General features: G+C 34.9%; 1 protein-coding gene across 1 annotated transcript; it reads right to left on the reverse strand.

The window, feature by feature from the left end:
- Positions 1-13,764: 13,764 nt before the first annotated feature.
- Positions 13,765-14,649, reverse strand: LOC136820289 (uncharacterized). Its single transcript, XM_067076485.1, has one exon. The coding sequence runs from the start codon at positions 14,647-14,649 to the stop codon at positions 13,765-13,767; it is 885 nt and encodes a 294-aa protein (XP_066932586.1).
- Between the last annotated feature and the right edge of the window lie 3,871 nt (positions 14,650-18,520).

Consider the following 18,520-nt stretch of genomic DNA (forward strand, 5'->3'; position numbering starts at 1 on the left):
TCTGGGAAACAAGTTGATATCACTGGACACCTGAGCTATATACCAACGATTTTTAATGACTATGATGCTGAAAATAGAAAGGAAAATAACCCTTCTATTGATCGATACAACCAGACTTTTCAAGAGAAGACATCAAAAGTTTCTTGAAAATCAAAACGCTATAGGCAGTGAATCAATAATCGATGCGAAAACCTCTGATAAAAATGACTCTTCAGATAATCAACTTCTGAGAACGAAATTTCTGATAAACGAACCTTCTGTGAACGAAATTTCTGATGATGAAATTTCAAATCATCAAATGAAACTACAGACCACGAAAATGATTTGGAACCGTTACTGGAAGATCCATTATTATCAGAAAACTAAGTAATATCCAGCTAGTGAAGCAACCAATCATTCAACTGCCTGTCAAACTGACGATTCGATCCAAATAGATTTTTCGTTTGACTCGTCCCTTTCATCCAGTGAATTAAAAATCTTCAGGCAGAAGTTGAATATTACAAATGGGATTGGAATTTTTTTGACAGTGACTTCAAAATTAATTTCTACACTGGCCTTCCAAATGCAGCAGCTCTTAGAGCTGTATATGATATCAATGCCCCCTACATCGAATCGACTCTAACAACGAAGCTCTCCAAGTTTCGACAAATGATCATGACTCTGATGAGACTGAGGCTTGGTCATTTAGAGCAAGACCTTGCCTACAGAGTGGGGGGCTTACGAGATTTCAGTTATTGCGGAAATGGGCCTTTTTTTGTGCGGAATTTCGGTAATCATGTCAAAACACTTCGGTATTTCGGAATCCAAAAAGACTTCGGTTTCGGAAAAATGCCTATTTTTACTGCGGAAATTCGGTCTGAAGAGCTTTAGTTTCGGTTTTTCGGAATCGAATTATGTGCTTCGGAAATAATTTCTATCCACAAAAAATGCTTTCTGAATCAATGGCGTCAAGCTAGAGGCGTCATGCTAGCGGCGTCGCGCGGATATATGGGAATAGGTATGGATGGGTATAGGTATGGATTGCTCCGCAATACAATCTTATTTCTTGCGCGGACTTTTGTAAGCAGCAAAAATTGAAGATCTTCAAAACGGACCAAAGCTCGTCGATGAATGGCACGATGCATTGAGAGCTTTGTGAGAAGGTCATTTGTTCTTGTTTTTTAATATGGCCAGTATACGTATAAAGTATATTAACTTCGGTTTCAAGGTCAAGAATGTTTTTGCAGGGGCTTCAATGGTCTTATCTAATTATAATTCCTTACCCTCTTCAATAAGGGTGAATAAAAAAGAACAGGGTACGCAAATTATTGAGGCGATTTATTTACATTACCGAGGACATTGGTGTGAGCTAGATTTTTTCCCTTTTCCACAGAATGTCGCTTCCAGAGGCTAGTGGTATGGTATTTGAAGCATTCAGTGGCGACCTGGCAGGGGGTGCAGAGGGTGCATAAAGATCTGAGAGGGGTGCCAAAATTTGGTTGATGTTTAATTGGGCGATTTGGCGCGCTTCCACACGTTTATAGCGCCTTTTATAAAGTGTTATGTTATTTTTTTTCGCCTGCGGCGCTTTTTTACTCTCTTGCATCCTTTCTCTTGAGTTTTTAAAAACTACCATCAACATTGATACAAATAACAAACTTCAATTTCAAGTATCAACAGCTCATGTATTTTATGAGAGGTTTTATTTTTGTGCTAAATCGGTATAATATGGGGCATTTTAGACAGATTAAAAGTTAAATTGAAAAGTTTTCCGTCGGCGCAAACCATGGTTGCGCCTCCTGTTCAAAAACTTTGACATTTCAAATTACAAGGAAATAAATATATCAAGTTAACATTACACCATCTTCTGTAAATGAAAAATTCCAAGTTTTTGACTCTAAGATTCCGGGCGTTACTTTCCACCAAACTGCTCTTACAGTTTAATATTTTCACAATGATGGAGGGCGCAAAAAATACCAGGGCGCCAATTTCATAGTTTGCACCCCCAGAAAATAAGCCAGGTCGCTAGGCAGCATTGTTCTCTATTTCGTCATTCGAGACGGACATTAGAAAGAGAATCAATTAACCCCCGGATTCCCTAACTGGTGCTCATGGTTTTGTTTCGACCAAATCGTTATCTATCTCAGAGATGTGATAGTTACTATAACATCTCTCTGTCTCACTTGAACTTACTGAATGGTCTTTAAAAAAACTTAAAAAAAACACCCGACATGTTTATTTTTTAAAACACTACCATGTTGAATATGATGACGCTTTCTGTTGAATTTATGACGTCCGTGAAAGAATCTCTTAAACATTTGTATCCATGTTCGGCTCACTATTTTACCAGCAGAAAAGGTAGCTGTTATCCTGTGACCAGAAGTCCGATAAACTTCAAAGACTTGTTCGATGATTTTTATTAATTTGTAAAGCGTGTTTATTTTTGAAACTAGAATGGGTGTAATAGCAACCGCGTTCCAGCGTACTATCGGCTTTTTCAACGTTTGCTGATGGCATGGGGCGCCAGACACTACCCTGGAATTAATTTGCTCTTTAATTTTGAAGTCAATGCAGTGGTGGTACATCTTTCTAACGTCAAATCAATATCAATTGAATAAAGACAATTGACATTGGTCAAATCCTTTTATGACGTAGCGAGTTCCAGGGTATTCTCCAGTGTCCATTAGTAACAAAAAATAACGCTTGAGATACACGGACACGAGGTTGGTATAATAGTTGTACTGTATGTGGCAAAAATATTATTTCCCACAGTTTCTTCCCTAATTTTATGCGCGGCAATAGCAAAGTTTTTCTTTAAGTGAAAATCATCTACAAAAAAAATTCGGTATCGGAATTAGCGAAATATTTTTGCGGAATATCGGAAATCAGGTCAAAAATGCTCGGAATTTCGGAAATCAGAAACCCCGTACGCCCCCCCCTAAGATTTAGAGTCCATCAATCTACAGTTAGTAGAATTTTTAAGCGCTGGATTGGGACAATGGGTAGGCGCATGAGTTTTTTGGTTCGTTGGCCTGAACGAGATGAGCTGTATAAAACTATGCCGACATGTTTCCGTGAATCATTCAGAAAGTGCGCAGTTATCATCGATTGCTTCGAAATATTCATTGAAAAGCCTTCCGAAATTGTTGCTCGGGCATCAACATATTCCCAATATAAGAAACACAACACCATCATAGTTTTGATCGGAATAACACCACAAGGGACTGTGTCTTTTATTTCAGAGCCTTGGGGAGGAAGAGTTTCAGATGTTTATCTAACAGAAAACAGTGGATTGCTATCCAAACTTGAACCAGGAGATGTGTCTTTTATTTCAGAGCCTTGGGGAGGAAGAGTTTCAGATGTTTATCTAACAGAAAACAGTGGATTGATATCCAAACTTGAACCAGGAGATGTAGTTCTTGCTGATAGAGGGTTCACGTTACAGGAATCAGCTGCCCTTTACTGTGCTGAAATTGTCATCCCTGCTTTCACAAAAGGTAAATCACAATTGAGTATGAAAGAAGTGGATACCTCGAGATCAATTTCCAGGGTGAGAATTCATGTTGAAAGAGTGATTGGTCTACTGCTGAAAATAAGTATACTTATTTGCAAAGGGTTTTAGCCATCAACACTGTTATGAATGATGTGAATAACTACAGTCAAATAACAGACATCGTCCTTGTGTGCAGCGCATTGTGCAATGTCTGCCCTAGCATTATTCCAAAAGATTGAAAACTGTTATTGTTGACTTGTTTTAATATGTGTTTCAAGAAACGGTTGCTTTAAAAAATAAAGTTCGGTAACTTTGTTTGAGATTGATTTTTGTTATTTATTGGTTGTAATGTTTTTTAACATTCTAATTCTTCATAATTTAAATTTCAGTTATAACAAATTATACATTTAATTGATTTTCAAAGATATTAAAGCTCTATTAACAGTATTATTAAAATAAATATAATTGATATACTTCATCAATAAATAATAATTGTTCCACGAAAAATACACAAATTTTTTCACGCCAGAAATGATAAGAGCAGTGTGAAAAAAATTGGGTCAATTTCCCTTGGAAAATACGTGAAAAAAGACTAAAATCAATTTTCCTTGAAGAATACGGAATATCTCTAACACTTAGACCTAATTTTCTTCATAAAATACATAAATAAATCTCAAAAATATATTGGGTCGTAACGTAACGTAAAAAAGACTAAAATCAATTTTCCTTGAAGAATACGGAATAATTTCTAACACTTAGACCTAAATTTTCTTTATAAAATACATAAATAAATCTCAAAAATATATTGGGTCGATTTCCCTTGAAACATGTGAAAAAAGACTAAAATCAATTTTCCTTGAAGAATACGGAATAATTTCAACACTTAAGACCTAAATTTTCCTCATAAAATACACAAACAGCTCTCAACAGTATATTGGGTCAATTTTTTCCTTGGAAAATACTTAACGTAAAAAAGACTAAAATCAATTTTCCTTGAAGAATACGGAATAATTTCTAACACTTAGACCTAAATACTAAAATCAATTTTCCTTGAAGAATACGGAATAATTTCTAACACTTAGACCTAAATTTCTTCATAAAATACATAATAAATCTCAAAAATATATTGGGTCGATTTCCCTTGGAACATACGTGATAAAGACTAAAATCAATTTTCCTTGAGAATACGGAATAATTCAACACTTAAGACCTAAATTTTCCTCATAAAATACACAAATAGCTCTCAACAGTATATTGGGTCAATTTTTTCCTTAGAAAATACGTAACGTAAAAAAGACTAAAATCAATTTTCCTTGAATACGGAATAATATCTAACATTTATACCTAAATACTAAAATCAATTTTCCTTGAAGAATACAGAATAATTTCTAACACTTAGACCTAAATTTTCTTCATAAAATACATAAATAAATCTCAAAAAATATTGGGTCAATTTCCCTTGGAACATACGTGAAAAAAGACTAAAATCAATTTTCCTTGAAGAATACGGAATAATTTCAACACTTAAGACCTAAATTTTCTTCATAAAATACACAAATAGCTCTCAAAGTATATTGGGTCAATTTTTTCCTTGGAAAATAAGTTAAAAAATACTAAAATCAATTTTCCTTGAAGAATACGGAATAATTTCAACACTTAAGACCTAAATTTTCTTCATAAAATACATAAATAAATCTAAAAAATATATTGGGTCAATTTCCCTTGGAAAATACGTGAAAAAAGACTAAAATCAATTTTCCTTGAAGAATACGGAATAATTTCAACACTTAAGACCTAAATTTTCTTCATAAAATACATAAATAAATCTAAAAAATATATTGGGTCAATTTCCCTTGGAAAATACGTGAAAAAAGACTAAAATCAATTTTCCTTGAAGAATACGGAATATTTTCAACACTTAGACCTAAATTTTCTTCATAAAATACATAAATAAATCTCAAAAATATATTGGGTCAATTTTCCTTGAAGAATACGGAATAATTTCATCACTTAATTAAGACCTAAATTTTCTAAATAAAATACATAAATAAATCTCAAAAATATATTGGGTCAATTTTCCTTAGAAAATATGTGAAAAAAGACTAGAATCAATTTTCCTTGAAGAATACGGAATAATTTATTATTAATTACTTATTTATTTAATTATATATAAAATATTTATGTAGTTATGCTATTGTAAAGAGTATGTTAAAATATAAAAGTTCAATTTGTTTTAGATTTTCGTGTTTTCTTTTTACTGCAATAGGGACAAAACCACTTCTTTTTAGGGGCAGATTCCAAACCAACACATTTTAAATGATACAGTTTAACAACACATGATTTGTCTCCACAAACAATTACATCTTCATTCATTTCCCCATTACATGTACAACACAAATCTTTGAGTAATTTTCAACACTTGAGGAAGTGTTTTCAACTGTAAATTCTGGAATTTTTGTAGATTTCCTTGAATACCATTTGCTGGTTAATTCTGGCAAAATAACATTCACATAAAACTGTTTGGAGATGGGTACTTTCTCATTAAGAAAATCAGGATCTATAAAAATTTCTTGAATCAGAGATACAGTGGGCGAGTAAACAATAAAAGTAGCTTCTAGGTATTCCTGTGATTAACATTTGTAACTGTACTTGATAATAATAGGGGTGATCATGTTTAAGCTTATATTTATTTTCAGTTCCTTTCTCTTTTTCCATACAAAAATCATTATCTGTGGCTGCAAGGTGAATAGACCTTTTTTTAAAGAGGCTACCCTGTTGAATAATTATGTACTCCAGCAGATAAACAATGCATTAATTATTACAATATGCATGTACAGTAATTATGCATGGCTGTATCATTGTTTTTCTGCTGGAGTACATAATTATTCAACAGAGTGGCCTCTTTAAAAAAAGGTCTATCATATCAGATTTTGTACATTTATGGGGACATTTTACCTCAATTACATAGCCAACACTACAACAAGAACACTCCATTATTCCATCTGGAGAAGCACCCAGAAATGGATAGTCTTTTGATCGATAAAATCCGCAATCCTTGATCACACAATTCTGATGCTGTGAGCTTAAGTATACAAGTAAGGTATCTTTTGCATCCTTTTCAAATTTATTGCCATGTTCTGTAGCAACCTGAAAAGGGTACATAGTCATCACTATATTCAGGAACCAATGAAAGACAAAAGAACGGCACTGTTACCAACAAGCAATATAAAGAAAGGCATTTTGCTCATCTTTTGTAGGCTTCGGTACACTTGAAAAGGGGTTTTTTCTTTCACTTTTGTGGCAGTAGTATCACTTTCAGTTCGTTTCTTAGGGTCACTGAAATCAATTTTTGATATTGGTAGACACTCAACTTCTTTGACAGCAGAATCTGGCAGCCAAGGGCATTCTAGTGATGTGCACGAGTTAGATGACATCCGCTCTCTATGATTTGTGGACATGTAAAGCAAAAATAAGATTGCTGCAATATGTGAGCATGCTTCACCAAGTCCAGCCATGCAAGTACAATGGGCATAACAAACCTCGCCATCAGGATTCAAATACACCCATGCCCGAGCTGGGGTCTTGCTAAACATACTTTGACCATGGCGTACCTTTGCCATGACCAAATGGTAGTTTCCATCTTTAAGTTTCATTGGTTTGACGAGGACATTGTTGACAATTTTTGCAATTACATATTTATACCCATCAAGTCCTTTGTATGCCTTCAACTGCTGATGGCTATATGTGCTGGGGTGGTTAATGAGATATGCATATATATATCAGCATAAGTCAAATTTGGCCATTTGCTCAAAATGGTCAGTCAACGGGTAGTACGTTTTTCCAATCACAAGTGGATCATACACAAGCTGCATTGCAAGAAGCTTGGCATCATACCTGCTTTTTGCTTCAGCTGGTAGCTTATGATAATAGGATGAACGTTTGCTCCTGGAATCTTTGATTTCTCCATCCATTTTTATCCTGCTAACGTCTGTCAGTCTGTTTACTTTCACTTTCCTACTTTCGATTTTAATTTTCGACATGGTGATAAATAACGAGATTGCTCACGGACTTAGAAATTTTTTTGAAATTTTGGACCATAGTGGGATTCGAACCACCAAAGTATTCTTGTCAGTGATTTGAAAACCAACGCCCTATCGACTGGGCCACCGGGTCGTTTCATCATCTGTAATTTGAGCAAATTTATAAAGTGAAATATGGTGTATATATAAAAAAGTCCGAGTGACGAGTTAGGCTAACTGTTATGATCGCCATTGCTCCAAGAAGACCACACACACGGGTGCACCACCGGGAAGGTGCACCGCCGTCTGGGTGCATGTTAGGGATGAGCACACGGCTTCTGGTGCCTATCCCTAACAAAACGCTGCGCTCGCCTGTGCGCTTACGCGCACGAAATTTTCCGCGCGTGAGCAATCTCGATATTCATCAAAAAGTAATTTTCGAGCTCGGTACCATTTTCCTGGTTTGTTTACTTTTGTTTCGGTTTCGTTTCCAAGTGTCGGGCCCTAGTCATCTTCAAACCCTTATTTTAATAAGAAAATAATTTGTTAGGTTCGCAATGTTTGGTGGCGCAGTGACATTCCTATTCTTTTACTTTCTAAAAATTTGAAGATTCGACATGGGTTCGAATCCCACCAGGTGACACTACTTTTGGGAAAGATTGATTTTAGTATTTAGAAACAAAAAACCCTGAGATTTTTCCAAAATTCCCATAATAGTTATATTTTAAAAGAAAGGGAGGGTTTGGGAATGCACGTTGAATCTGCCACCTGATTTTTTCCCGCGGTTTTTTTTACAATGTTGCATGAATACGAGATTTTACATTGAACTGACTGCTATCATTTTGCTCGTTCCTAGTCTACTAGCAGAAATGCGGGTGTCTTACCGATCGATAAAATCGACCAATCGCATCAATAATATTTTTAATCGATATTTATATCGATTAGCCATCGATATTTATATCGATTAGCCGTCGATTTTTTTATCGATTTAGCTATCCGATTAAAATCTACCATTTTTACGACCGCCTGATTTAGAATTTCAGCGTGGTGGGCAGAGAGCAATGACGATCTGATCTCAGGTCTTTGACTGATCAAGCCATGGGTATTCCACAGACCAGACCAGAGACAGACACCAGACACCAGACACCAGACACCAGACACCAGACACCAGACACCAGACACCAGACACCAGACACCAGACCAGACCAGACTATTTCAAAATAAAACAAATTAGTGAAAAAATGAAAAAAGTCGATTTACCGAACGAAAATTGAATTTACCGAACCAAAATTGAATTTACCGAACGAAAATTGAATTTACCGAACGAAAATTGAATTTACCGAACGAAAATTGAATCTACCGAACGAAAATTGAATCTACCGAACGAAAATTGAATCTACCGAACGAAAATTGAATTTACCGAACGAAAATTGAATTTACCGAACGATAATCGAATTTATAGAATGATAATTGAATTTACAGAATGATAATGTTGAATTTACAGAATGAAAATTGAATTTACCGAGCGATAATGTTACATATTTATCGAAGAAATGATCGTGTGAATTTTTCTACAAACGGCTCTCCATACTTTGGTGGGTCTTTTATTTAGAATATTTAAAATAAAATTAGTGTTTATTTTCTCTATATGAAAAGTTTTTGATTTTTTTAAAGAAACTAGTTTTACCAAGCAGCCTCAGTGTTTTTTAAGAAATCGGCCTTTTGAGCCTTAAATGTTTCTTACATGTTTCTAAACTTTATCCAGCTTAAAGGACGCATGTCGATAATACAATAGTCCAATTGACTAATCTACGGTACTTTCCTATCTTCTATAATGATTTTCTGACTTTCTCAAGTGTTTCTAACTGTTATGTATGTATATTTCTGGAACCTTGATTGGAAGGTTCTTAAAAAAAAACGAATTAAAAATGCTATTTTCTCATTCTCAGCCTCAGCATGTTTCTTAGATGTTTCTTAGTTTTTAAGCATTCTGAGCCTCATGTTTCTTAAAAGTGTGTTTCTTAAAAAAAAACGTGTATAGCGTAGTGGATACTTGCTAACCTGAACTTCTTTTTTTCAGAAAACTAATAAAATGATAAAATAAAAATAACATTGATGAGCCAATTCTATCAACAATAGAAGTTTTGGAAGGTGGCTATTGAGTTTGGCTTTTTATTGGTAAGTCATAGAGGCTTCGTTCGAGTCTATTTTAGTTTTATTTTCTGTTAAATTATCCCTTAACAAATGTTTTAGCACTTTTGGTTTCTTTGAACTGAAAGGCTTTATTTTTACATAAGTGTTCCCGTTTCATATCAGACACACAATTCATATTGGGATCAGTGTCATGCTATTGTTATACCACGCTGATATAAGCAAAAAATGTTTTTGTCTTCCTTTTTCTGACCAATCTTGCTCCACATTCTCGTCAATCCAATGTGAAAAAGCTTGCAAATAAAAATTGATGAGTAAGCAAACGATATTACTCTTATTTAAAAACAAAAACTGAACTTAAAAAAAAATGTTCACGAAATTTTTGAGTCAAAAAATGAATCCCCATCAGAAAAAGCGGCATTTATTTACTTTTTTGAAAGTCTCTTCAACATTTCTTTGAAAAGTATGAAAAAAGCATGGCAAAAAAATGAATCCATCTCAAAAAGCAGCATTTTATATTTACTTTTTTGAAAGCTTCAACATCTTTTTGAAAAGTATGAAAAAAGCATGGCAAAAAAATGAATCCATCTCAAAAAGCAGCATTTTATTTACTTTTTTGAAAGCTCTCTTCAACATCTTTTTGAAAAGTATGAAAAAAGCATGTTTTTATACTGCTCTTAATTCTGTTTTGGATATTCTTTGAATCATTTATAAGTAAAGCATGAAAAAAGCATGCTTTATTTAAGCTTTGTATTTGAAGCACAATTGCAGCACAAATTTTGACCTACTGCAATTGAGCTGTAAAAATCTAAAGTATGCTTTAAGTATACTTTTGCTGGCCTTTTTCGGTAAAAGCACAAATAAAGTCTATTTGAGACATACTTTAAGCATGCTTCAGGACTCTATATTTTGGTAAGGGAAGTTGCGATTCTGAAGAATAGTGAGCCGATCGGAGGGGAAGGTAAAAACTTTAAGATTAAGAAAAAATTTTCATTCTTTTTTGTCTAAGTAACGGGATGTTACTTTGCTATCAGGTCAACAATAGAATTAATTTTGAACTTCGAATTAATCATGTGGATCGCTTGGTCTGTAATTTAAAGAACACTGTCTTGTATTCTTTCAGGTATTCGTGTCCAAATTGATGAAAGTAAATTCGGTAAAAGGAAATATCATCAAGGTCATAGAGTGGAGGGTCAATGGTGGTATCGAGGAAAGCTCAAGAAAAAATTTCATGGTAAGATTTTTTTAAGTGCCACGCTCATGCAAAGCGACATTTTCATTGGCTTCTTAACTGCCCAATACTTTTCTAGTTACATATATTACGTGGAGGCCTGATTTCACATATCTTTCAAGTATGAAATTTAGATTTTTCCAGGTACCCGTGGAGAAGCGTATTAGAAAGACATTATTACCGATTATTCAAAAATTCATAAAGCCAGGCACAACTATCATAAGTGATTACTGGAAAGCATACGACATACTATCCAAAAAAGATTATAAACATCTCAAAGTAAGTACTTACTGAACTGATTAAGAAATTTATCATTTAATTCGTAATGTTTCAATAATTGTAAAGTCATAATATTAGAGCAATTTGTTTAATATTGCAATGTTTTTTTTTCATTAGAAGAATAGCGTTATGATATAATTTTTATTCGCATCTTAGGTGAACCACAGTATCGAATTCGTGAATGAATCCGGTGATCACACAAATAAAATTGAAGGGCACTGGCGCCACGCCAAAGTACATCTTCCAGCCTCTGGTGCCAAAAAGTATCTCTTCAGTTCCCACCTAGCAGAGTTTATGTGGCGTTATCAGCATAAGGAAGAAAATCTTTTTCTCCAGTTTGTGAAAGATGCAAGCACCGTTTACAATGGAACGTTGTAAACACATTCGATAGGATAATTTTTGTCAACCACTCAAAATAAATTTTTATACTTTTTGCGGGATTTTAAATTTCTATTTAATGAACTGTATCACTTTTATTTTAAATCGGTCAACAAATTACATCAATTGAAAAACTATTGTTGTCTCTAAATTAAAGGTTACATAGGTTCAAAAACCAAATCTCTAAACGAAGGTTACAAAGGTTACGTAGGTTCAAAAACTAAATCTCTAAACGAAGGTTACGAAGGTTACGATTCTTTCTATCTTTTCCAAGAAAAGATTTTAACTGCCAACTTTATGCCCACTTTCTGCCTACTCTAACAATTAGAAAATACTATGGTATGCGGAACACAGATTCGAGAATAGATTTAAGTCTTAATAGACTAAACCGTAATTTAAATCGTGACCAGATAAGTTAACCATGCCCCAAGATAAATGAACGCGTATATATTGTATGGGTTTTAATGTGATGTTTTCCTTAACAATTGGTACGTAGGTTAGTAGACTGACCCTCGTTTATCGTGTGTTTTTCAAGAAGACATGCAAACCTTGATTTTCCTGCATTGTCCATGTTCTCGTATGTTTTGTTGACTGATCCCTCGATGAAAGCTTTCAAAAGTGAACCTCTTGATTTCACATAGGGGTCAATTTCAATACGTGTAAGTTTATCAACTGATTTGAACAATTGTGGAATATTATTTCTGTCTTTATCAAGGTTTTGGTTGACGACTTTCGAGCCAATGGTTTTTAATAAATCGCACCAAACATGACCTGAAATCCCCTTCTTCTGGTAAATCATCTTCTCCTTCAACTGCACCTTCATCATTACAACTTCTTTCAGCAGCACCACCATCTTCAAACCTTTTCAACTCTCCTCCATTTCTTATACATATATCACAAACAAAATCCTCAGCTATAGTGAATCCTCGGTCTGCCATTACTGAGTCATCTTTTTTACAGAGTTCTTTTGTGAGAAAACCAGAACGTTTTACGATTAAGATAAATCACAAATTTATTTGGATATACATATAATAGAAATCAAATATATTTTAAGAAACTGAAACCCTGCAAAGACCAGTGTGAAAAACTCAAAAAAAATGTCCAACAATACGTATTGAAAAATACGTGTCTAATAAAATATAGTAATAAAAAAAACAAAAAAAAACTGAAAACTTATTGAAAACTTTAATTAAATATTACAAATGAAATTTGTGACTTCTGCGTCAGCAGTGGTGTTAACGAAAGGCGAGTGTCTCCGGTGCCTCCAGGACCTCGAGCCTCTCAAACACACCACAGCTGACCGAATCAGACTAAAAGAAATTTTTCGTTTTACATAAAAATATGTTTCCGAAAATGGAGATTTATTTTTCTCACATAGAAGCTCGCTTAAACGGGCGTAAAATCGCTTAGTTTCTGTGCTCATTCCACCGTTGGCAGAAAAAACGAGTGGTGTAAAAGTACCGTTTTCTTGATCGAGTATGCGATTTACATACTTTCTTTTCTTCTCTTTCTCCATTTGCTTCATTACACTAGCAAGATTTTGGTTTTGGTAACTTCTGGCTGAAGGGGAAAAAACCCTCACGTCAAGAAATGCCTTCTGTTGCCTCTGCCAAAATCCTCTTAGTGTAATATCAGCGCGGAGTTCCGAGTCATGATCGAAACGTTTTTGAAGAATCGGTTCCTTCCCAACATCTTTGCAAACAATTGCAGATAGATTAGCCGTTATGTTAACCAATTCATTGTGCCGCATGTGAATAAAACCGCCAACCTTGCACTGTAGTGAATGATCGACGCTGAATTTGGAGCCGCAGACACAGTCGCTCGGTAGATTTTTCATCTCCCAGTTATACCGAAGGTAGATTGCATCGAAGAATTCTCTTTTTGTTAGTGAGAACTCTTCTGACTTGATGGGGAGTGACGACAGCCATGCTGATGCACCGTGTGCACTGGCGATTTCGATTGCTCTCAGTTCCATTGGTGATGAATTTAGTTTCAAGAGTTCGAGTTTTCTCTTGTTGAACGACAGTTTTGATTCGGTATTTGGACTACTGGTTTCGGTTGATGGAATGATGACTTCGTTCTGGTTTACGATGTTACGAACAAGATTTTGAGTGACTTTGATAGATTGTTGAAATTCAAGATCACACATCTCGGTGACATTGATTATTCCCAAACCACCCATCTTGACAGGCAGAGAAAGAAGCTGTCTCTCATGATCATTACAGGTTCTTCCTTCACATAGAGCGGGGATAAAATGGTGTCGGATGATATTCTCTAAAGGTTGCAGCTCTTCTTTGATGTTTTTCTCGTTTTACGATTTCTTTGTCTGAAATGCACCCCTCATACAATTGGCTCACAAAGGTTATACTACCAGAAGGTGCTATACCAATAAGTCCTTTGTAAGTAACATGACTTTTATAGTTTGAGTACATATGACTATGACTAGCCAAAGATGATGGTCTTTGACAAAATACTTCAGTGCAGTCAATGATACAGCGTGTTTTGGGATATGTTTCTTTGAAGAAAACAGGCATAGTCTTATCAATAATTTGCCTTGAGGGCCAAATTGGAACAGCTCCAAGGGAAAAATACAAAAAGTTAGACCACGTAATAATGTATCTAGATACTGTTGATTTCGGTAGATCAAAAAGCCAAGATGCATGATTTATACTGAAACCTCCTTTGAGCCAAGTTAAGTACAAGAAAAGCTGATTTTTTGTGTTAATTTTCAATATTGCTGGTCCTTGCTTTTTTCCTGAGGGATCCTTTTCCTTTGTCTCAGGTGGCATCCAAACAAAGTCATTTTTATCTTGTGTTTTCTTAATTTTTGAGTCATACATCTTTACATTAGCACAGTTCTCTCCAGGATTTAAAAAGTCGTAAAGCTCATCGAAACTTGCTGTTTCTAAACCAGTTTCTGATTTAAAAAGTTTTTTATTTGAATATATGTTTTCAAAGTTGTAACGTTTACTATCACTTTTGTTTAATTTTGACATAAGATTTTCGACTTCATTTTTCAAAGATAAATTCTCCTCCTTTAAAATAGCAATCTCCTGTTTCAATAAATCCACTTCTGATAAAGAGGGTTCCTCTGGTGGTTCCATGGTACAACTAGCCATAGCCGATTCTAAAGGTTCGATACTGTGTCTCTCTTTGGGTGGCTTCCTCGAAGTAGAAGGCTTTTCATCTTTCTTTTTAAAAACAGGGACTACACTTTTGTCTTTTATAGTTTTACGCCCTGTGTTTATTGAAACTTTTATGTCCTCTGTTTTGAAATGAAATTCACACACTCGAGTGAAATCCCCGATTTCAAAGTTATCTCCTGCTCCTTTTCTCCTGACATTGTTGATAGCTCGAGTCCATAAAAGTCTTTGACCCTTGTCCTTTGGAAGTAGAAAAAGTGTGATACCAGATTTGCGGTTTTGGTTATCGTAGAACGCACTCCCACACCCTGGAATGCAACAATAAGTGCCCCTTCCTCCTTGTTCGATTGGGTCGCGGGTCTCTTTCTTGAACTGTTATGATATTTTTCTTCACTCATCGCTTGTATCTCTTTTTTAAAAACAACTCCTCATCTCTCAAAACAGCTCAAAACAACTGCTCTCTTCTCTTTTTTTCGAGATTATAAACTGATATTTTTGAGAAAAAAATGGTTTTTTTACTCATAGTGGGAATGGCAGATCGTATGTGTACTAATTTTGAGGATAATTTTCGACTTTAGCAGTGTAAATAAAAGTTGTGAACACAGAGTGTTGAATATTTTGCCTTTCGCCGCTTGCGATTTCTCAATGTTTATATTTTTGTCAATCTCAGCCTCGTTTCCATGTTGCGGGAAATAATCTCGGGAACCCCGTATTACGATCTCAATTTTCTCGAGTTAGGCTGAGAAATCGAATATACCCGTTTAATTGTCTTCTATATAGTTTTTGACGAGATTTCGAATGGTGTAAATTGTTTTTCGATTTGATGACGTTGAAATTTGACATTTTTAGGGGGCGAGAGGGTCATGATTGACCAAAATCACATGTCAAATTTAAGTCATAACTTTTGAAATCTAAATTTTTACCTATTGAGACTGATGTGATTTAGAATCTAGGTCAAAAAATGCGTCGAATGGTATATATATCATTATTATATGCTGAAATCAAATTTTCACTTTTGGTGGTGACGTCATCATTTGACAAATTACTACCGGACATGTCCGTTAAATAAATTTTCGGGCGCCGAGTAAAATTTTCAGGATCAGTAGATATATGGGAACAAGAAAAATCAACTCGACGTTTGTCCCAAAGTCGTCCAGATTTTAGATGTCGTCGGCTGCCTGTCTATCTGTTAATCAGCAGCCTCTCACCAACTTTTGCTCGTTCTCCTACGCAGCTCCTATTTTAGCAAACGCCCGCCGCCTTTACACTGGGAAAAATGTGAAAATTTCACCATGGTTTCCTGGAGGTGAAATCATATAGAAATTAGTAGTTTCCAATAGTTTTCCCAAAACGAAATCAGGTTACACGCGAAATTTCCGAGGTAATTTCCCGAAGCGGAAATTATGGCGAAGTTTACAATGTAGTTTCCGGATAAAATGGGAATAGTCGAAATTCGAAATTTCCCATGGAAAAATCTTTCTAAAGTGCTAGTGTGCAAGTGGTTTAAAGGTAGTGAAATTGTGCATGTTTAGTTTCCACGAGAAAATTTAGTCGAAATTGCTCATGTAGAAAAGAAACTTTGCGCATGAAACTCCGAGTTTCATCGAAAAGATTGCTTGCAAATTAGTCAAATTCGAGCGATTTTTGTTCGAAATTTTTCTCTTCATTTAGGTGAAATAGGGCGATCATTCTGTCAATAATGTAACTTTTTAACTTGAGCTTTAAAGTATTTAATATCCAATAAATACAACGGCCTATAATGCTTGAAGAAAATTGTAGACATTTATAAATTATACGTTCATATTACATTTATTTTCTCATCATCATCATTCCATAGAAAGTCTATACAAAAAAATATATATTTTTACCTATTGAGACTGATGTGATTTAGAATCTAGGTCAAAAAATGCGTCGAATGGTATATATATCATTATTATATGCTGAAATCAAATTTTCACTTTTGGTGGTGACGTCATCATTTGACAAATTACTACCGGATATGTCCGTTAAATAAATTTTCGGGCGCCGAGTAAAATTTTCAGGATCAGTAGATATATGGGAACAAGAAAAATCAACTCGACGTTTGTCCCAAAGTCGTCCAGATTTTAGATGTCGTCGGCTGCCTGTCTATCTGTTAATCAGCAGCCTCTCACCAACTTTTGCTCGTTCTCCTACGTAGCTCCTATTTTAGCAAACGCCCGCCGCCTTTTATGTTCCCGCCCTCTGACATGATTAATTAACAGACTAGTTTGCTAGTCTGATGATTCATTGTGATATAATTTGTGTTTTATGTTATTCTCTTTCAGTCGTACAGCAACTCGGATACGGCACGCCGAACCGGGCTCTAGGCCAACTTTTCAAACCTTTGAAATATTTCAATATTGCGTCTTTCTTTCCTAGATTGTGCTTGATCAACACTTTCTTCTCTTTTGGTTAGATGGTTTGGATTGGTTAGTCCTTTATTATTAGGGGGTAAACTTCTGGGAACTCTTCACAGAAATAATAAACTATCACAAAATCTTGTACACCTTTTTTTATTTCATATTCTTTTGATTTAATTGAAATACAGGGATTTTTTCAAGTGAGACTTTTTGTTTTACTAGCCACATTCCTCGTACTGAATCCACTGTGTAAATCTCAATATTATTATATTTGTATCAAAATTTTAACTGGAAAATCTGCCTTTTAAGGACTAGAAGTTATTTGATACTTTCTCTGAATCGTATGATGACAGGAATAAATAACGATATGTTATGCCTTAACAGTTGTAAAGCTTTTCTTGATGGGACAATACCTCTTCCGTTTTATGTAGATGTGCTTTGTTTTTCCAGTTTTGATGTCGTATTGGAAGTAGTGGTGTACAAACTACTGCCTCGTATCCGAGACAGCAAGTTTCCTAATCTTTTTCCAGTTCTCTTCTTTTTTTATCTTGTTTTGGTTCTTCTTTTTCTTCATCATCTGGTATGGTATTCTCTTTTTATTGCGCTCTCGCATATATTCATCTACTTTGTCCTCGACAGCTTTTTTGAAAAGAGTGTTCATTTTTATGTTAACTGTAATAAAAAAGAAAACAAATTCAAAAGGTTAATTTTTGTAAACACATTTAAGGCGGCAATCACAAATATCTTCATTTCGTGTCCTCGTTGAGTCTAAAAAGTGAGTCGGTCGGTCGTAAAAATTTTCGGGTTTCCATTTTTCCATCTATATTTGGAGTGCAGCCAACCAGCAGCCAAAACAACCGCGTGTAATGGGTGGTTTAAAATCATGACCTTTGAACACTGTGACCTCCGACCCCAAAATGGCGCATGTAATGATAAACAAAGTCAAAATGCTGCGAATGCGCTTGAAATCGCTCGCAAAAAATCGGCAATAATAAAATTTTTGGACGAAGGAAAGGTCATTGACAGAAAAAGTCCGACAAATTTACCGACTCACCGACTCAATTCTACTCAATTTTAGAGAGTCTGTCGGGCGACGCGAAACGAAGATATTTGTGACTGCCGCCTAATGATGCTAATCAATTACTTTTTTAATCTAATTTTCAAAAATATTTTTAAATATTTACAAAAAAAGATGAAAGTTTTCTTCCCTACAGCATGACGTCACACCATTGCTCTCATGGAAATGGTAACCTTTGAAATAAGGGAACATTTCTAGGGAACTCAAGTAAAAAAGTATTAAACAAAAAGTTATTTAAAATCAAGATATTTATTGACCGAGAAGGAACTTTGACTTGTAGTTTCTCTGAGAGTTGTAGAAGGTATAGAAAAAAAATACTTCATATCAATATTGTTATATTTGACCAAATGCACTCATAACAAAAGTTTTTCTAATGCTCTCAAGCAAA

The sequence above is a fragment of the Clytia hemisphaerica genome, unplaced genomic scaffold (genome assembly GCF_902728285.1).
Source record: "Clytia hemisphaerica strain Z4C2 unplaced genomic scaffold, Clytia hemisphaerica genome assembly, whole genome shotgun sequence".
In the NCBI taxonomy this organism is placed as follows: Eukaryota; Metazoa; Cnidaria; class Hydrozoa; order Leptothecata; family Clytiidae; genus Clytia; species Clytia hemisphaerica.

Coding starts and splice junctions, on each gene's coding strand:
- LOC136820289 (XM_067076485.1), bottom strand. CDS start 14,649: ATGGCTAGTTGTACCATGGAACCACCAGAGGAACCCTCTTTATCAGAA.